At 41.3% G+C, this 21,610-nt stretch overlaps 1 protein-coding gene and 1 long non-coding RNA gene across 2 annotated transcripts in view; one reads left to right on the top strand and one right to left on the bottom strand.

Annotated features, from left to right (window-relative positions):
- LOC106994506 (uncharacterized) overlaps positions 1 to 21,610 on the top strand; it is a 45,291-nt gene that overhangs the window by 20,585 nt on the left and 3,096 nt on the right. The window lies entirely within an intron of this gene.
- Positions 16,116 to 21,610, bottom strand: part of ACAA2 (acetyl-CoA acyltransferase 2) — a 28,898-nt gene continuing 23,403 nt past the window's right edge. Inside the window, 3 exon segments of the mRNA NM_001266733.1 lie at positions 16,116 to 16,494; positions 17,725 to 17,879; positions 19,613 to 19,683. Of these exon segments, the coding sequence (NP_001253662.1) occupies positions 16,410 to 16,494; positions 17,725 to 17,879; positions 19,613 to 19,683 (311 nt within the window). The 3' untranslated portion in view covers positions 16,116 to 16,409.

Below are 21,610 nucleotides of genomic sequence, written 5' to 3'. Positions count from 1 at the left end.
TGTGGACGGCAAAGGGAGTCTCTGACACTCCCTCCTTGCCAACATAGCCACTTTTTCGGCATGCATGTTTATTTTTTCCTTCCTTTGAGAAGTAGCTAAACTAACGGGAATGTTCCTAAGGTGCCCTTCTCCCCATTTGTATTGTTACTGGAAGGTGTTCACTAAGCATGCGGGGAATGAGGCCTGCCAGGATGCCCAGGACTTGAAGGAGCCCTGGACTGAGCGAAGCCAGCTCCTGGTGGGGCCTGGGTGCTGCCATGGGCAGTGGACCTTCCATCGATGGGTCTGCGTGTGTGGGAGGGTTCGGCCTCATCTCCTGCTTCTTCCCAGGGCAGGTACTCAGCCAGTTAAGGGGCAGGGGACAAATCATGGAGCAGGGCCTGGAGTGGGGAAGGGGCAGCTGCTGAGACCTGCACTGTCTACACACTGCAGATGGGGCAGCCTGGGGGCGTCCACCTGAAGACATCCCGGAAGAGAGGGCGGAGGCTCAGAATGAGCCCATCACCTGCAGCATTTGTGCAGGAGGAGCCCGTAGCCGCGGTCCTGGGCCCAGCATTCCCACCAGGAGGTACACATTTCACAGCCTTGGGCTTCGGGAGGGGCTCTCATCCTTTGAGGCCCTTCAGAGCCCACCTCCTCTACGCAAACCTCTTCACAAATAAAAGGCAAAAGACACAAGAAACAACCAAACAAAATCTTCCTCAGGTGACCTGACCTCTCCCTTCTCTGACTCAGAGTTTAGAGTGTCCGGTTCTCGACAGTCTTGCACTTTTAATTATGTCAGGGCTTTTTCCATGGGTTTCCAGATAAGATATGATTCCTTCAGGGAAGGGACCTTCATGCCCCAGACCTGTGCAGGAGGCACAAGTTTTGGGGGCTGTGTCTATGGACTCGATGGTGACCTGTCCATACCACAGGCCACACTGCATGTCCCCTGAGCCAGGGCCCTAGCAGCTGGTTTCTGCGTCCTTCCCTCTCTGCTCAGTGGCCCTCAGTCCATATCTACGGAAGCAATGCCCTTCCTTTCTTCCACCTGCTCAGCTTTTTCTCACCCCTGCTGGTCTCTTGTCGGAAACGAAATACACAGAGGAATTCCCTTTCTTGCACTGACTCCAGTGTAGACAGGGAGCAGATGGGATTGCTGTCTGCTGTCTACACTACACTACACTGCTGTCTGCTGTTCGTGGTAAGGACACAGTCCTGGAGGACCTGAGGGGCTTCTGAGGGTCAGGCTTATTCAGGGACACTCAAGCAGCTCACATTTTCTGTTCATTTTATTGCTTTCTGATGCTTTATAAAATGAGAGCCACCCCAGGTCATCCATGCTCTGACGTTCTTTCTTTTAATGTCTTTGAACTCAGGATGTAAAATTGCTTAATTGAAGTCAAGCTCTTCTGGAGAGGGTTACAGTGACTCTGTTGGGCAGCTGGGGAACACTTTAAATTCTTGTAACAGCTTCATTGAGGTGTAATTGATATGCAAAAAGTACATATTTAATATGTGCATTAATAATTTGATGAGTTTGGACATATGCTAACACCCATGAAACTATCAGCACAATCAAGGTAATAAATATATCCATCATCTCCCAAAAGTTTCTTCGTGGCTATCCCCTTTAAAAAAAAATTTTTTTTTTGAGTCAGAGTTTTTGCTCTTGTTGCCCAGGCTGGAGTGCAATGGCGCGATCTCGGCTCACCACAACCTCTGCCTCCTAGGTTCAACCAATTCTCCTGCCTCAGCCTACAGAGTAGCTGGGATTTACAGGCATGTGCCACGACACCTGGCTAATTTTTTGTATTTTTAGTAGAGACGGGGTTTCTCCATGTTGGTCAGGCTGGTCTCGAACTCCCGACCTCAGGTGATCTGCCTGCCTTGGCCTCCTAAAGTGCTGGGATTACAGGCATGAGCCACCACTCCCAGCCAATTTAAAATTTATTTATTTTTAGAGATGGGGGTCTCACTATGTTACTGAGAGCGATCCTCTGGCCTCAGCCTTCTAGGTAGCTGGAATAATGGTATATATCTCTGCACCCAGCTTGTGCCACCCCACCCCATCTGCTCTGGTTTTTTTTTTTTTTTCAGAGAGGGGTCCCCATATGTTTTCCAGGCTGGTCTTGAACCCCTGGCCTCAAGGGATCCTCCCACCTTGACCTCCCAAAGTGCTGGGATTACAGGCATGAACCACTGTGCTTAGGTGCCGCACCCCACACCTCTTAATGTGGTAAGAAAGCTAACATGAAATTTACCCTCTTCAACATTTTAAGTATATAATACAGTGTTGTTAACTGCATGTGCATTTTTAAACATAGGTATAAAGTTATGTACTATAGCTTAAAGTCCTTCCCCCCCCCCCCCCTCATTACACTGAGAAATGTTTAAATGTTTTTGGTCTTAAGAATATTTCTATTTTCATCTTGTACTATTGCTTGGTGAAAACAAGTTGCTAAAGTTACTTTGCACCCACGTAAAGAGGACTTCATCCTATTTGTTCTAAAACTGCCTATTAGAATGTTCAAAGGGACTAAACACAAATGTATCCTTCATAACATGGTCTTGTCTCAGCCATTGTCTTTTCAGGGGAGATTTTGTTTTCTTCACTTACCATGTGCAGTAAGAACAACAGTCTGGGGGTTCCAGACCTTCTTGGAATTCACATCTATGATGGACATATTGAAGTGTATGGAAGAGAATGTCTCCAGTGGGGTGACTGCCTCCTCCCAGGACTGGGCAGATCCGTGTGATCTCAGGGCTCTGAGCTACATGTGGGGACCAGAAAGCAGCCTGGGTAATGACCTGATGCATAGAATTGGGAGACAGCAAGGCTGGGGGTGCTGCTAGTTCTCTCTGAAAGACACAGGCCTAGACTCCTGGGTGATGGTCAGAGTAGGGTCCCAGCACTAGGCTCATGGTCACACCAGGTATAAACCTATAGGCCAGCATGGAATGAGTTCCATCTCGTCTGCACCATGGGCCTCAGCTCATGGGGACGTAGCTTTTCTTTGCAATCTAGAAATGTAGTCTGAGGAATACATACGTGTGTGTGTGTGTGTGTGTAGCTAGAATAGCTTGCTCTTGGTATCAGCATGTTCCTTCATTGTGGGGTTTCTAATTTGATCTTGTATTACTCAAAAGGCTCCCAAGGAACTTCATGTTTAAGATCCAATTTTGCATTTTACTTCTGCCAATGCCCCTTGGGCGCCCCTTGTTTCTACAACATACCAGAAGGTCTAAGCTTCTGAGATGCGTCTACATGCTGACTGTGCTGAGAACTGGTCCAGGGTTTGGCTCTGGGGGAGCTTATCTCATGACTTCCTTTGCTCTCACTTATTGGAACTAGTGGATTTCGCGGAGAGTAGACACTGCAGCACAGACAGGTGGGGACTTGCGTTCCATGCTGGCTGTGCTCCTGGAATGTTTTGCATCTATCAGGTGCTTGTTTCTTTGCTGAGGCTCTCATACCAGAGGCACTAGGCTGTGTGAGCGGAGTCTGCAGCAGGGCTCCTGTCCTGGGAGCTGGGCAGCTCAGTGGCGAAGGAATACAAGGGCACAGGACACACATCTCCCCACACTTGTCTTTTTGCTGCTCCCCATGCCCCCCAGACCTCTCTGGTGACAGCTCCATCAGCTGATGTCATAGAAAGTGAGGAGGGATAGACAGGCAGCTCCTGCAGCCCTGCTCTGTTGCACATGAGCAGCTGGGGGCAGCTGTGGACTCTCAAGTACAGGGACCAGGGTGAGGAAGTGGAGCCACCCTGGCTCCAGGGGCTCCAGGAGAGAAGCGTGGGGAGTGCCATGATTGTCACCCCATTTTCTCTGCTGCTCCAGACCATGCTCCCCGCTGTGTCCCTCCATGTCCTCACTTGCCCTGGTGCTCAGCACCTCAGGGAGGGCCTGCGGTCTGTTACTGGCTCAGGTGCTGTGTTACACGAACTCCCCAGCTCTGGGGGCTTTGTGACTGCGCATTTTCACTGAGGAGAAACAAAAGGCAGTGACTTTGGTGGAGAGTACTGGGGCAGTGGCCAGGAGGTGGGGCATTTGCGCCCCACCTGCTACCGTAGGTTTCTTTACTCCTGGCTCCTTTTCTCTCTTCAAGTCCCAGGAAGTGAGAAGGAAGGAGTTAGGCCAATTTCACTGAGATGCTTCTTTGAGATGCTGATGAGAAAGTGACCGAGTAAGCCCAAGCCTGAGGCGCCACCTAGGGGACAAGGTGTGCCCAGGCTTATTGCTGGACTATTGCAAGTCACCCAGTCAATGAAGTTCTAGGACTCACATTTAAAATTTAAAATAAAAAACAGAATGGAGAGAATGGGAAAGAAAAGTCATCATTCACTTTATAAAAACGATTTCTCATTTACAAAGGCATTCCTTTAAAATGTATGTTCCCATCCTATATTTTAAGTTATTCAACTTAGTAATTTACAAAATGTTTTCCATGGAGGTGAAGGAAATGGCACTTAACTGTGTAAAGTGAGCAAGAGATGGTGTCCGCCAAAGGGCAATACAGATATATTTGATTTTATGTTTTTTTTTCTCATTCATATTTTTCTTAAAGTCATAAAAATGAAAACCTAGGAATGTTATAAGAAGAGAAATCGATCTTTATTTCTTATATCCATCTAGGACAGAGGCCACCCATTCTTGACCAAGTCCTATTTATAGGCTGATGGCTCTCAAGTCTATGTCCCCATCCCAAATTCTTTCAGACTCCAGACTCCTTCACCTAAGGACCTGCTTGGCGTCTCCATCTGAAAGTCTGAACTCCCCTCAAAACCTGCTCTGCCTGAAGCTTTCTCTATCTCAGTGGAGAAAGAGAAAAAGCTAAGACAAAAAGCCCAGGAATCATCCTTGACTTCTCTCTGCCAACTCACAGCCAATCAACCCATTAGAAAATCTCAAGACTGTTTCAAAATATATCCAGAATCTGACAACCTCTTACCACCCCCACTGCAGACTCCCAGATCTGAGGTACCATTATTCCTTAGCCTGAATGACTGCAATAGCATCCTAATTGACCTCTCTGCCTCCAACTTTGTCCCTCTGAAGTTCATTTCAGTAGAACATTTCAATAGAAATGCAAGTCAGATGATGTCTTTTCTCTACTCAAAAGCCTGTAGTAGCTCCTGGTTGTACTCAGAATAAATGCCAAAGTCCCTCCTAATGACTTACAAGGCTCTGCGTGACATGCACCCTGCTCACTCTGCTCCAGCCGCACTGACTGCTGTTCCCTGAACACACCTGGCATGCTCCTGCCTCAGCTTGGGCACTGGTCGTTTCCCCTGATCTTTTCCCAGACACCTGTGTGGCCACCTTTCACCTCCAAGCATTTGCTCAAATGTCAAGGACTCAATGAATCCTAGTCTGACCAACTAGTTTATCATCTTCATACCCAAAAATCCATAATTAATATATGTGTTCAGCTTCCTTGAACTTGAGGTGGAGTCACTGCAATGCACTTTGGTTCAGAGTGCCTCTAGGTCCCAGTTTGCTGGGGACAGTCCCAGTTTATACCTTTTGTCTGAGGGTGATTATTAATAATGTCACCTTTCACTTTACAAGACTGACCTGGTTTGGATGATACATTCACTGGTCATCCTAGGAGCAACCTCTGATGCATTTGGCTTTATTTCCCAACTCTCTCTATAGCATGTAGATGGGTTAGAAGTAAATTTCCCATAGTTACCCCACTTTCTATTGATCTTTAGTACCAGGTGGCAACATCTTTGGAATCTCCCCCAGTTCTCCACTCCTTCTTTTTTGAAAACACATAGGTACACGTGTGTATGTGCAGACATACACACACTCCATGATAATCTATAGAGAGAGATGAGGGTAAAGGAAATTGTGTGAGCAGCTACTTGTTCTACTTCTGTATGATTTTGAGCAATTTATTATTTTGTTTTTATTTCAATAGGTCTTTTTTTTTTTTTTTTTTTTTTTTTTTTTTTTTTTTTTTTGAGATGGAGTTTCACTCTTGTTGCCTAGGCTGGAGTGCAATGGTACAATCTCGGCCCACTGCAACCTCTGCCTCCCACGTTCAAGCAATTCTGCGTCAGCCTCTGGAGTAGGTGGAATTACAGGCTTGCACCACCACATCCGGCTAATTTTTGTATTTTTAGTAGAGATGGGGTTTTGCCATGTTGGCCAGCCTGGTCTCGAACTCCTGACCTCAGGTGATCTACCCATCTCGGCCTCCCAAAGTGTTGGGATTACAGATGTGAGCCACCATGCCCAGCTATACCACATTTCCTTTATCCACTCATTCATTGATGGGCATTTGGGCTAGTTCCATATTTTTGCAATTGTAAATTGTGCTGCTGTAAACATGCATGTGCAAGTATCTTTTTTGTATATGACTTCTTTTCCTCTGGGTAGATACCAAGTAGTGGCATTGCTGGATCAAACAGTAGATCACTTTTACTTCTTTAAGGAATCTCTGCACTGTTTTTCATAGTGGTTGTACTAGTTTACATGCCCACCAACAGTGTAAAAGCATCCATGCCAACATCTATTATTTTTTGACTTTTTGATTATGGCCATTCATGCTGGAGTAAGGTGGTATTGCATTGTGGCTTTAATTTGCATTTCCCTGATCATTAGTGATGTTGAGCATTTTTCCATGTTTGTTGGCCATTTGTGTATCTTCTTTTGAAAATTGACTATTCATATCCTTAGCCCACTTTTTGATGGGATTTTTTTTTCTTGCTGATTTGAGTTCTTTGTAGATTCTGGATATTAGTCCTTTGCCGAATCTATAGATTGTGAAGATTTTCTCCCACTCTGTGAGTTGTCTGTTAACTCTGCTGATTATTTTGTTTGTTGTGTAAAAACTTTTTAGTTTAATTAAGTCCCATATGTTTATCTTTGTTTTTGTTGCATTTGCTTTTGGGTTCTTGGTCATGAAGTTTTTGCCTAAGCCAATGTCTAAAAGGGTTTTTCCAGTGTTATTTTTTAGAACTTTGATGGTTTCAGGTCTTGGATTTAAGTCTTTGATCCATCTTGAGTTGATTTTTGTATAGGGTGAGAGATGAAGATCCAGTTTCATTCTTCTACATGTGGCTTGCCAATTATCCCACCACCATTTGTTGAATAGGGTGTCCTTTCCCCACTTAATGTTTTTGTTTGCTTTGTCAAAGATCAGTTGACTGTAAGTATTGGCTTTATTTCTGGGTTGTCTATTCTGTTCCATTGGGCTATGTACCCTTTTTTTTTTAATCAGTACCATGCTGTTTTGGTGACTATGGTCTTGTAGTATAGTTTGAAGCTGAGTAAGGTGATGTCTCCAGATTTGTTCTTTTTGCTTAGTCTTGCTTTGGCTATGTGGACTTTCTTTTGGGGGGGGGTCCATATGAATTTTAGTATTGTTTTCTCTAGTTCTGTGAAGAATGATGGTGGTATTTTGATGGGAATTGCATTGAATTTGTAGGCTGCTTTTAGCAGTATGGTCATTTTCACAATATTAATTCTACCCATCCATGAGCATGGGATGTGTTTCCATTTGTTTGTGTTGTCTGATTTCTTTCAGCAGTGTTTTGTAGTTATCCTTGTAGAGGTCTTTCACCTCCTTGGTTAGGTATATTCCTAAGTATATTTGCAGCTATTATAAAAGCTTGATTTGATTCTCAGCTTTGTTGCTGTTTGTATACAGCAGAGCTACTGATTTGTGTACATTAATTTTGTGTCCTGAAATTTTGCCGAATTCATTTACCAGTTCTAGGAGTTTTTGGATGAGTCTTTAGGTATACGATCTATACCTAGGTACAGGTATACGATCACAGGTTTTCTAGGTATACAATCACAGCATCAGCAAACGGTGACAGTTTTACTTCCCCTTTACCGATTTGGATACCTTTTATTTCTTTCTCTTGTCTGATTGCTCTGGCTAGGATTTCCAGTACTATGTTGACTAGAAGTGGTGAAAGTTAGGATCTTTGTCTTGTTCTAATTCTCAGGGGGAATGCTTTCAACTTTTCCCTGTTCAGTATAATGTTGGCTGTGGGTTTGTTATGGATGTTTTTTATTATCTTAGGGTATGTCCCTTCTATGCCGATTTTGCTGAGGATTTTAATCATGAAGGGATGCTGGATTTTGTCAAATGCTTTTCTGCATCTATTGAGATAATCATGTGATTTTTGTTTTAAATTCTGTTTATGTGGTGTATCACATTTATTGACTTCTGTATGTTAAACGATCCCTGTGTCCCTGGTATGAAGTCCACTTGATCATGGTGGATTATCTTTTTGTTATGCTGTTGGATTTGATTCACTAGTATTTTGTTGAGGATTTTTTTATCTATGTTCATCAAGGATATTGGTCTGTAGTTTTCTCTTTTGTTATGTCCTTCCCTGGTTTGGGTATTAGGGTGATACTAGCTTCGTAGAATGATTTAGGGAGGATTCCCTCTTTCTCTGTCTTTTAGAATAGTGTCAATAGGATTGGTACCAATTCTTCTTTGAATATCTGATATAATTCAGCTGTGCACCTTTCTGGTGGACTTGTTTTTTTTTGTTGTTGTTGTTGTTGGCAATTTTTTAAATTACCATTTCAATCTCACTGCTTGTTTTTGGTCTGTTCAGAGTTTCTGTATCTTCCTGGTTTATCTAGGAGGGTTGTATATTTCCAGGACTTTATCCATCTCTTCTAGGTTTTCTAGTTTATGCATATAAAGGTGTTCATAGTAGCCATGAATAGTCTTTTGTATTTCTGTGGTATCAGTTGTGATAGCTCCTATTTCATTTCTCATTGGGCTTATTTGGATCTTCTCTCTTCTTTTCTTGGTTAATCTTTCTAATGATCTATCAATTTTATTATCTTTTCAAAGAGCCAGATTGTTTATCTTTTGTATTTTTTTGTTTTGATTACATTTAGTTCTGCTCTGATCTTTGTTAATTTCTTTTCTTCTGCTAGATTTGGGTTCAGATTGTTCTTGTTTCTCCAGTTCCATGAGGTGTGACCTTAAATTGTCTTATTTGTGCTCTTTCAGACTTTTTAATATAGGCATTTAATGCTATGAACTTTCCTCTTAGCATCTCTTTTGCTGTATCCCAGAAGTTTTGATAGGTTGTGTCACTATCGTTCAGTTCAAATAATTTTTAAATTTCTATCTTTATTTAATTGTTGACCCAATGATCATTCAGGAGCAGGTTGTTATTTAATTCCCACGTATTTGCATGGTTTTGAGGGTTCCTTTAGGAGTTGATTTCCCATTTTATTCTACGGTAGTCTGAGACAGTACTTGATGTAATTTTAATTTTCTTGAATTTACTGAGACTTGTTTTGTGGCCTATCATATGGTCTATCTTGGAGAATGTTCCATGTGCCGATGAGTAGAATGTATATTCTGTAGTTGTTGGGTAGAGTGTTCTGTAAATGTCTCTTCAGTTCATTTGCTGTAGGGTATAGTTTAAGTCCATTTTTTGTTGACTTTCTGTCTTGATGACCTGTCTAATGCTGTCAGTGAGTATTGAAGTTCCCCACTCTTATTGTGTTGCCATCTATCTCATTTCTTAGGTCTAGTAGTAATTGTTTTATAAATTTGGGAGCTCCAATGTTAGGTGAATATATATTTAGGATTGTGATATTTTCCTGTTGAACTAGTCCTTTTATCATTATATAGTGTCCCTTTTTGCGTTTTGTTTGTTTTTTTGAGACCCAGTCTCGCTGTGTCGCCAGACTGGAGTGCAGTTCTGAGATCTCGGCTCACTGCAACCTCTGCCTCCTGGGTTCAAGCGATTCTCCTGCCTCAGCCTCCCAAGTAGCTGGGGCTACGGGGCCCACCAACACACCCAGCTAATTTTTGTATTTTTAGGAAAGACAGGATTTCACCATGTTGGCCAGGATGGTCTCGATCTCTTGACCTTGTGATCTGCCTGCCTTGGCCTCCCAAAGCGCTGGGATTACAGGCATGAGCCACCGTGCCGCCCCTCTTTGTTTTTTTATGCTTTTTTTGCTCTAAAGTTCTTTTTGTTTTATATAAGAATAGCTACTCCTGCCTGCTTTTGGTGTCCATTTGCATGGAATATCTTTTTCTTCCCCTTATCTTAAGTCCATGTGAGTCTTTATATGTTACATGAGTCTCCTGAAGACAGCAGAAATTTGGTTGGTGAATTCTTATCCATTCTGCCATTCTGTATCTTTTAAGTGGAGCATTTAGGCTATTTACAGTCAACGTTAGTGTTGAGATGTGAGGCACTATTCTATTAATTGTGCTATTTGTTGCCTGAATATCTTGTGTTTTTGTTTGTTTGTTTGTTTTCATTTTGTTATTGTTATTTAGGTCCTGTGAGATGTAGGCTTTAAGGAGGTTCTATTTTGGTGCATTTTGAGGATTTGTTTCAAGGTTTAGAGCTCCTTTTTGCACTTCTTGTAGTGCTGGCTTGGTAGTGGCAAATTCTCAGCATGTGTCTGGAAAAGACTGAATCTTTCCTTAATTTATGAAGCTTAGTTTTGCTGGATAAAAAATTCTTGGCTGATAATCGTTTTGTTTAAGGAGGCTAAAAATAGGACCCCAATCCCTTCTAGCTTGTAGGGTTTCTGCTGAGAAATCTGCTGTTAATCTGATAGGTTTTCCTTTATAGGTTACCTGATGCTTTTGCCTCACAGTTTTTAAGATTCTTTCCTTTGTCTTCACTTTAGGTAATCTGATGACTATGTGCCTAGGTAATGATCTTTTTGTGATGAATTTCCCAGGTGTTCTTTGAGATTCTTGTATTTGAATGTCTAGATTTCTAGCAAGACTGGGGAAGTTTCGCTCTATTATTCCCTCAAATATGCTTTCCAAACTTTTAGATTTCTCTTCTTCCTCAGGAACACCAATTATTCTTAGGTTTGGACATATAACATAGTCCCAAACTTCTTGGTGGCTTTGTTCATTTTTTAAATTATTTTTTCTTTGTCTTTGATGGATTGGGTTAATTTGAAAGTCTTGTCTTCAAGCTCTGCAGTTCTTTCTTCTGCTCGTTCATTTCTGTTGCTGAGACTTTCCAGTGCATTTTGCATTTCTCTAAGTGTGTCCTTGATTTCCAGAAGTCATTATTATTTTTTATTTATGCTATGTATTTCACTAAAGACTTTTCCTTTCATATCCTGTATCATGTTTTTGATTTCTTTAAGTTGGACTTCATCTTTTTCTGGTGTCTCCCTGATTAGCTTAGTAATCAACCTTCTGAATTCTTTTTCTGGCAATTCAGAGATTTCATCTTGGTTTGGATCTACTACTTGTGAGCTGGTGTGATCTTTTGGGGGTATTAAAGAACCTTGTTTCATCATATTACCAGGATTGTTTTTCTGGTTCCTTCTCATTTGGGTAGACTGCGTCAGAGGGAAGATCTAAAACTCAAGGGCTGCTGTTCAGATTCTTTTGTCCCATGGGGTGCTCACTTGATGTGGTGTTCTCCCCCTTCCTCTAGGAATAGGGCTTCCTGAAAGCCGAACTGCAGTGATTGTTTTTGCTCTTCTGGGTCTAGCCACCCAGGGGAGCTACCAGGCTCCAGGCTAGTACTGGGCAACATTTGCAAAGAGTCCTGGGATGTGATCTGTCTTCAGGTCTTTAGCCGTGGATAGCAGCACCTGCTCCAGTTGGAGGTAGCAGGGGAGTGAAGTGGGCTCTGTGAGGGTCCTTAGTTGTATTTTGGTTTAGTGTGCTGGTTTGTGTTGGTTGGCCTCTAGCCAGGAGGTGGCGCTTTCAAGATCACATCAGCTGCAGTATTATAGGGAGGATGCAAACTTGCCCGGGGAAACCCGGTTTTCAGGTTTCTCAGGCAGTGGGCAGGGCCAGAGAGCTCCCAAGAGATTATAACTTCTGTCTTCGGCTACTAAGGCAAGCAGAGAAAGACCCCCAGGTCGGGGCAGGGTTGGACATGTCTGAACTCAGACTCTCCTTGGGCGGGGCTTGCTGCAGCTGCTGTAAGGGATAGGAGTGTGGTTCCCAGGCCAATGGAGTTATGTTCCCAGGGGGATTATGGCTGCCTATGCTGAGTCATACAGGTCGTCAGGGAAGTGGTGGAAAGCCTGCAGTCACAGGCTTCACCCCGCTTCCACACAGCCATAGTCCTAAAGGCTGGTCTCACTCCCGTCATGCCTTGCCAACAGCACTGAGTCTATTTCTAGGCAGCCGGAGACCAGGGCTGAGAACTTGCCCCAGACCACGAGCCTTCCCATTTAGAAAGCAAGCAGACTCACAGTTTTTTGGTGTCTCAGGGAGCCTGCAGCAGTGATCCAGTTCCTTCACAAGGGGGGTCTGTGGATTGTCTCAGCTTTCCTGGTATGTTCCTGCCATAGTTCTTGGAGCAAAAGTTCATGATGTTAGCTTCTACACAATGCTCTGTCTGAGCGGGAGCTGTAATCTAGTCCTGCCTCCTATCCATTATCTTTTTGTTTTTGTTTTTTTGAGACAGAGTTTTGCTCTTGTTGCCCAGGCTGGAGTGCAATGGTGCAATCTTGGCTCACTGCACCCTCTGCCTCCCAGGTTCAAGTGATTCTCCTGCCTCAGCCTCCCGAGTAGCTGGGATTACAGGCATGCACCACCACACCAAGCTAATTTTGTATTTTTAGTAGAGACTTGGTTTCAGCATATTGGTCAGGCTGGTCTCGAACTCCTGTCCTCAGGTGATCCACCCGCCTTGGCCTCCCAAAGTGCTGGGATTACAGGCGTTGAGCCATGGCGCCCAGCCCCTATCTGTCATCTTTTTTTTTTTTTTTTTTTTTTTTTTTTGAGACGGAGTCTCGCTCTGTCGCCCAGGTTGGAGTGCAGTGGCCGGATCTCAGCTCACTGCAAGCTCCACCTCCCAGGTTTACGCCATTCTCCTGCCTCAGCCTCCTGAGTAGCTGGGACTACAGGCGCCCGCCACCTCGCCCGGCTAGTTTTTTGTATTTTTAGTAGAGACGGGGTTTCACCGTGTTAGCCAGGATGGTCTCGATCTCCTGACCTCGTGATCCGCCCGTCTCGGCCTCCCAATACCTGTCATCTTAATCCTTTGAAGATTAAGCAATTTTTTATGCTATAATTTATTCAAACATCATTTGTCCATTCATTCACCCATTCATCCAATCACTCATTCCCTCAACAACCTTGTGCATCTACCATGGGCCAGGCACTGTGCTAAACACATGAAGTCTTTGCCTTTATGGAATTTACAGTCTAATAAGGGAGTGAGACAGTAAATGGACTACTAAGAGAATATGAATTCAGGAAAGTTCCATAAACGTCAGGGTGCTACAATGGAAAGTCTCAGGGAGAGGAACTTAGGGTGAACAGAGAACCTGATGGAAGGGGAAGCATGTGAGACTAGGTGAGCAGGACCCGGGCCCAGGAAGGCACAGGAAAGAACATCTGCCAAAGCCCTACAGCATGGTGTGCGAGCTGTCCCAAGAAAGGCCATTTGTGTGACACACTGGGAGCTAGAGGAGCGGCCTGAGACCATGTTAGAGTCACCATAGTTTGAGTTTTTAAAAGACGCTCCTGGTGGCTTCTTAGAGAATAACTGAAGAGGGGTAAGAATGGAGGTAGGAGCCTCTAAAAGCTCTTGTGGTTGTCCAGGCAAGAGATTCTGGTGGCTTAGACCACAGTAGTGGAAGTGGAGATGGGAAGAAATGGTTGTATTTGAGCTTGTATTTATATCTTGGAAGAATTCATAATACTTGCTGATGGACCGGAGATGAAGAGTGAGGGAGAAGATGGAAATTAGGGAAATGCCCGGATTTATGAGTTGAGCCACTGGCACTGAGAAGAACTTGAAGAGGGAGCTAGTTAAGTGGGATATAAGTTACTGTTCAGGGCATGTTTAAGAAGACATCTGTGAGAAAGTCAAGAGGGGAGTTTGCTACAGGAGTCTGGAGGTAGAGACCAGTGCTGGGATGTAAATGTGATGATGTATGTATGTATGTATTTTGAAACAGGGTCTCACTCTGTCACCCAGGCTGGAGTGCAGTGGCCCAATCACGGCTCACTGCAGCCTCAACCTCCTGGGCTCAAACAATCCTCCCACCTCAGCCTCCTGAGCAGCTGGCACTACAGGCACATGCCACCACACCCAGCTCATTTTTCTGGTTTTTTGCTTTGTACAGATGTGGTCTCACTATGTTGCCCAGACTGGTCTTTGAAGTCCTGGGCTCATGTGATCCTCTGGCCTTGGCCTCCTAAGTGCTGGGATTACAGGCATGAGCCACTGTACCCGGCCAAATGTGATGGCATTTAGAATCATGCAAAGAAATCGCCACAAATCCAAAAACCAATCCCAAGAAACTCACAGCAGTGGAGCAGTTGCCCAAGAAGACGAAAAAGAATGGCCTGAGAGGCAGTGGAAAAGCAGAGACATGAACAGAAGTCAGTTCAAGGAGGAATGGTCAACTGGGTCATGTTTTGGAGAAATCAAATAAGGTGAAGACAGAAAGATCTCCACTAGTTCTGGCAATATGAACATAAAGGGTGGCATGAGTAAGAGAACTGTGGCTTAAGTGGTGGCAGCCAAGTGAGATTAGAGTGAAGAATGAATGAACTACTCATAAAGTTCTTAAGAAAACTAGGAATAGGAGGAAACTTCCTGACCTTGATAAAGTATTATCAGAAACCTACTATAAGCATCAACTTAGTGAGTAACGAATATGAGCATTAACCACATTTTATTTCCTCCAGTACTGTGCCAGTGATCTGAGCCCAAGGCAAAAAGGCAATAAAAATAAATGAGATACTATCTGCGTGATTCAAATTAATAAAAGGGCTCTGCAAGCTGGCTAGATATATAATATACAAAAGCTATTCATTAGCAATAACCAAATGTAAAAGAAAATAGGAGACAGGTCTCAATCGAATAACAAAACTACCCAAGACCTTTATGGGGAAAAGCGATAAACCTTAAGGCCTGTGCCAGGAGATGCCCTGGGAAGGGGCTTGCTTCAGCCATTTAATTGGCGACAATTCCTCCTTCATCTGGAAATTCATAGGCTTGATAAACGATCACTAGTGTTTCTAGAAAATGGTAACATGTGGCCTTGGTCATTTCATCCCACAGAGAAAGTTTATTATAAGTTACAACAAAAGAAGAAAACGTAAAAAAATGTTCCGCAAAACATTGTTTTATTATGAGAAATTATACAGGGTTCTTACTTTTTAATATTTTTATGACACTAGAGGAAGCCTGCTTCTCGGTAAGGATCCCAAACAAGAAAAAGCTGGACTTGCCTGTTGCCACTAGTCCATTACCCCAAAACATGGGTGGGCCGCTTGTCATCTGCCTCTCTATGACAGAAAGGGGGATGTATGTGCCACTCCAACTTTTTAATCAAATGAAGGAAACTATATGAGCAAAGAGTTGAGGAAACAGTGTAGGTACTTATGATACTATTATTTAACATTATCTAGTATTATTTAACATCTATTATTCAGTGAGCCATGATTGTGCCACTGTAATTCAGCCTTGGGTGACAGAGCAAGATGCTATCTCAAAAAAAAAAGAAAAGAAAAAAATTTTCCCTAATAAATGTATAACCCATAAATTCAATTTAATCTCAATTAAAATTTCCAATGGCTCTTTCATGAAGTTAACAATAGGGCCTTGCCCTACTACATATCCAGTCTTAGAACAGATAGACAAAGCAATAGATGTGTTGGGGCATTTTAAAGGGAGAAAATAAAGGATGAAAAATGGCCTTTAAGCTGAGAAGAAAGGAAGTAAGGTTTATACATACAGCAGAATATTATTCAGCCTTTAAAAAGAAGGAAATTCTGACACATGCTACAACATAAGGTGGCTGAATCTTGAGAACATTATATAAAGTAAAATAAGCCAGTCACAAAAGGACAAATATTTATAATTTCACTTATAAGGTACCTAGAGTCATCAAATCGATAGAGACAAAATACACTGGTGGTTGTCAGGGGATGGGGGAAGGAGGAGTTATTGTTTCCGTGTGTGATGATTGAAAAAGTTCTGTAGATACAAAGTGGTGATGTTTGTACAAAAATGTGAATGTACTTAATGCCAGTGAATTGTACGCTAAAAAAGGGTTCAGATGGTAAAGATTATGTAATATGTATTTTATCACAATTTAACATTTTAAAAAATATAAATGACAGGAAAACATTAACTGAAGTTAAGGCAACATTTATTTGATTTCCTTATAATCATATTACCTAAGGCAGAAGTGGTGGTTACTTGGCAAGAATACAATTTCTTTTAATGTCTTCTTTAGTTCAGAAATCATATTTCACTGGTACAAATCTGAGAGAATGTACTTCTAGCATGGGCTCCTACTGATGATCAATGTATTTTTGTGTCACCATGGCTTGATCAAATGCAATCGCTGTTTCAATGGCAGGGCATGGCCAGTTGTGGCAGCTGCTCTGAAGGTCACTTGTTTTACTGTGGCCTGGCCAAGCAGAGTAAGAGTGGGTCACAGTGAGCTCACTGGTCTCTTCAGGCTGTGCTCTGAATGATGACAGCAATACCTTGGCCGCCTCCAATGCAAGCTGATCCAATGGCATATTTTCCACCTCGACGTCTGAAAAAGAAAGCAGTGACTGAAATCTACTCTAATTTAAAAATTAGATTAATTAAATAGAACTAATAACAATCCCATTTGCATTATTCATTCTTATTCAGCTCATCTGCTCAATCTTTTCCCCAGTCCTCAATATTGGTATGATTACAACAGGAAAAGACTTTGGAAAGCTGAAAGTTTTTAATTTAAAAAAAAAAAAAAAAAAGGGAGGCAAACTAAAAAGGAGATGAGTGGATTTAGGGTTAGAGGACCTGAAACACATACACAAGCTTGCATGTGTTATGGGAAAGAAGTGAGAAGAGGAGGTAACTGGATAAACAGGGGAAGCTGGGGAAGGGGATGAACATTCAGCTCCTTTAATTTATACAGTGAGAGCCTCATGGCACCTTAGAAGAAATGTAATTAATAAAGTTTGTCCCTATGAAAGGGCAGATAATTTAGAAACTATCCATGTCCCTTTCATAAAAATTAGACTCTTTTAAAGTACTCGTCACTCCTAAGATGATGACTTTGAGAAAATTATCCAGGAATTATTTCTGTATGTGTCAAACTTCTGTATATGTCAATCACCTATTTCAACTCAGTGAATCATTAAGTGAAATAAGAGTCACATTTCCCCTGCCCTAACAGGGAGTCAGAGTAATTTTTCAGCCTGACTTACTTGGTTTTGTTTGCAATTTTTGTACAAACAGAGCAGAATGTTCCAAAATTAGATAGTACCAGAAGGAGGAGCTCTTCTATCAAAACTGAAAAGTACCGAACACACAAAAGGTTCCTGTGGAACCCTGGAAGCAGTGAAAAGAAAAACTTAGCTCAGACCCAAATTGTCAGTTTGCTTAGATTTCATAAATTATGGCATCTAGATCAGTACTCACTCCGTAGTTTTTTTTCTAAAATAAATTTATTTCACTCCTGTAACTGGCACTAAAACACACGTGCCATGAGAAGCAGGGCCTCATTATCCGCTCATGCAGTGAACACAAGCTGAGTGGTGCATAAAGACTGGACACACAGAGGAAGAGCTTGGTTCCTAAGTGCAGAGCCACTAACAAGCTGACTGACTCATCTAAGAGACCAGATGAAAAGCACTACCCAAGTAACTTGTTCCTGGTAAGAGCCTGTGCAGGAGACATGAAGAATGAAAAATGTTGGAGTGTTTTGGGGAAACCTAAACCCATGCATTTCTATAAAAAACAGCAAATCTGAAATGCAGCTATTTCTAGCAAGTACCTTAATTCATGAACCAGGTGTGCAGTAATTCTTGATCCAGATCCTCCCAGTGGGTGACCCAAAGCAATGGCTCCTCCATTCACATTGGTTTTACTTATGTCAAGATCCAAACTCTTCTCAACAGCCAAGTACTGGGGAGCAAAAGCTTCATTGACCTTAAAACAAAAATTAAAGCACTAACAAAAATCCTTACTCACAAACTAATTTTTAAATGAGAATGGTCGAGTCCTATCAATAGCTAAGTCTGCTGTTTCTTCCTGTTTAAGTTACCTCACAAAGTTATTATATCTACAGTCATTCTGTATAAAGCTATCAGGTTTGAAATGTGTGCATTTACTAAATAATTTTAGTCAAATGCATCCCTTAGAGGAAATTCTCAGTAATCCCGTAAATTGACACATACCAGACACAGTGGGATATTGTAGAAAGTCCACAGGTTTTAGAACTGGATGGATGGTTCAAATATTGGCTATATCATTTGTTAGGGTGTGACCCTGTGTGTATTCTTTGAACTCTTTAAATTCACAATGTGGCAGAACTGAAAAGTATCATATTATACTTACCCAAACTTGCAATTACCTTACTTCAAGTTTATAGTACTGTATTATCATATGATCTTAATTCAGGAACTTTATAGATAAGGAAACTCATTCTAAGAAAGGTAACTTTGCAGAGTTGGGATAAAATTCATTCTGTGCTCTTTCCTACTATACTCTGTGGTCTCTCAAGATGGTGCCTCATTTGTGCTGAGATCCACCATTATCTTTCTACTCTACAGAGCCATCTTCAAGGAGATACTAAGAGACCTAGACTAGGTAGTGAAACTAGGCTTCTGAACCTAGGAAAACTGTTCTGAGTTATGTCCTTGAGAATGTATACATTTACAAATGATTACGAACAACTTTCCAGAGTAGATATACTTCAATAGTTTTAAATGTGAAGTCTAAAGTGAGAAATTTAGTGGTACCTATTTGCTGACACAAATATAATAAATTAAGCAGCCTCTTTGAGGCTCTGATCTGTGATCTACTAAAAGTAGAAGAGATTTAAGGATAAACCACTTGTCTGAAATCATGGTTTCCTATGTGAGAGATTATCATAGAGGAAATCACACCTGTGCCTACGCCTTCTCTATTGAATTAAATATAGTCAGATTTCCTTTGTTCTGTTTGTTAGTTATTTCCCAATGCCAACATCACATGCTTAATCACCTAAAATTTTCAAATACTCCAAAAGTGTGGAACGTATATAACCATCTTTGTTTCTCCACCTCTTCTTTTAATTATGCTAAATGCTGAAGACACTTTAGTGCTAATACAACATTTAAAAAGAGATCACTCAATAAATTTAAGTTCTAGTGTCAAAAATTATGATAGGTGCATCCGAAATCAAGCTATGACTATCGTATAAAAGCCAAAGATACATTTAGATACATTTAAGGGAGGGGGCTCTATTTGGGGAGAACGGCAAGAAACTTGTAGATTTGGTACTAGATATGGCTTTTCTATTATGTCAATTATTTTACATTTCTTTACTTTATTAAATTAAGTTAAAGTTACTTTTCTCCCACCTTATATAATATTCAACAGGGATGTTAATAGTCTAAAATGTAACAGAGTTTTATACAGTAGTAAGAAATTTCCAGGAATTTATACTTTAGTAGGAGAAATCAGGCAGTTTGAATATTCAAATAAAAGTAAAGCATTTTAACCAGGTGGGGAAAAGGATCAACACAAGGCATCTAATGAAGGTACTATTTATTTAGATGTACATCATTTGGAAAGGCTAACTACAATGAAATTCAAAGAGCAATGAGACCAAATTAAAGTCATTTATGCTATAGAAGTACATGGTTTATTCATGTTGTAAAAAAAGAAAGAACACTTACCTCTACCAAATCCATGTCCTTAAGATTCAGTCCTGCTTTCTTCAGTGCTCCACTGATAGCAGGGACAGGACCTATATAATAAAAATCTTTTATAAAAATATAGAAATAAATGTCATCTTATATTTATGTATCAAGCTTCTCCTTCTTTCCAAGTAAGGAAGAAATAATGCAGCAATTATTAGTAGCCACAAACCTTACTATCTTGACAGTACCTATTAAATGAAGTGACAATAAAGAGGCAGAAAAAGGGCCCGGGCATGGTGGCTCATGCCTGTAATCTCAGTACTTGGGGAGGCTGAGGTGGGAGGATCACTTTAGGCCAGGAGTTCAAGACCAGCCTGGCAACAAAGCAAGACCCGGTCTCTTAAAAAAAATAATAATAATAATAAAAATAAACTGGAACCAAGGTGAAAAGTTGTTTATACATTCAAACTGCAGATAAAAGAATTACATGAAAAGTTCTACCATAAACAGCTTTAAGATTTAAAACAGCCAAAGGAATCATATATGGGATTTTATAGTCAGTTATATTAATAGATCATAATTGATATCAAAGACCAAGGCAGAGTGAGTGCTCTCCTGGGAGCCAAGCCATATGCATTCATAGCACAGAAGTTACTGTGGCTATACTCTGAATTTTCAGGCCCATTTGGATAAAAGGCAAGAAATAGCAGCAGTATCGCCACATGGGCACAGAGAGATGGGAAGCTACAAGGCACTTCAGGGAAGGTTTTATCAAGTAAGGTGATGTTTACAACTCCAAGGGTAGGCAGAAAATTTAAATAAAACATAACTTCTAATTTAAGAAATGCAATGCCATCTAATAAGACTTCTGAAATAAACTTTAGCTCCCAGATTTCTGATGATCTAATGAGAGTTTAATATTGCTCATAATTTTAGTAAATCCATATTTTTTTCCAAAAGGTAAAAAATTTGGGTAGAGATGATTATCTACTTTTCTATTTGTTCTTGAAGAATGAAACTGCCAAAAATGTCTACAAAGAAAAATATGTGGTATGTTCTGCTGAATGCAAGTAGTCAAATATTCAGCATCAAGTTTCACAAAAATCAGTATTTACAAGAAAGGTATAATGAAACCTAAATATAATATTTATTTTGTCACGCAGTTAAAATGCTCTTTGGACAACAAACCGTGTGCTTATTGATTAGGACTGTATTTCATTTCAATAGGTAATGCATTTCAATTTAAAATGCCAGTTTCATGTGGCTACTGATTTACTACAGGATCCAATTCCAGATTCTCTTTGTATGTCTAAAGCATGAAAATGTGAAAATGAGATGGGTATTCAGTAGTAAAGCATCAGTTATCCAGCCTGGTCAGGGGATGAAGTAGCTAACAGTGGTGACAGATACATAAAAGGTAGACAATGTTCAGACCACTGTACACACTTCCTTGTCTGCATAAACAACACAGCAAGCATGACTCAGTATGTTCACTTTAACTCAGAATCCACCACAACAATACGCTAGGCCCTAACTTGATTTTTAAAGGACTCTTCCTAGACCACTGTTATTTACTGGGACTCAAGAAGGTTTAGTATTCTTGTTAGGAAAAGGAGACCTTATTACTAGTCCTGTTTCCTGTCACTAATAGTTATGCAACTTTGTGCATCTCTCTGGGCATCAAGCTACTCATAAATAATGCTCTGAATTGGTTTTCAACCTTTTTCTCTTTAAGCATCAGGATTCTTTCTGCATAAGGAAGCCGAGTAATAGATAATGCCAGAACTGCTCCAGCTGAAGAGGCTCAAAGTTCCGCCCACCACCCTCTACCATTGCCCACCCCTGAGGAATTCCAGGGAGTGCTGTCTTTCTATAGCTGTGTACTTCCTCAGAACACTACTATTCTCTTCAAGTCATGGCTTTCCCCCACTTTTTTTTTTTGGTCTGCAGCTATTCTGCAGGGCTAAGGATTGCTAGTTGTTAGGTAATCATAGGACTGAGGACCACTATTCTTGTAAGTAAGTTAGATTAACA

Source organism: Macaca mulatta, chromosome 18, assembly GCF_049350105.2.
Source record: "Macaca mulatta isolate MMU2019108-1 chromosome 18, T2T-MMU8v2.0, whole genome shotgun sequence".
NCBI lineage: Eukaryota > Metazoa > Chordata > Mammalia > Primates > Cercopithecidae > Macaca > Macaca mulatta.
This window is presented reverse-complemented; position numbering and strand designations above follow the sequence as displayed.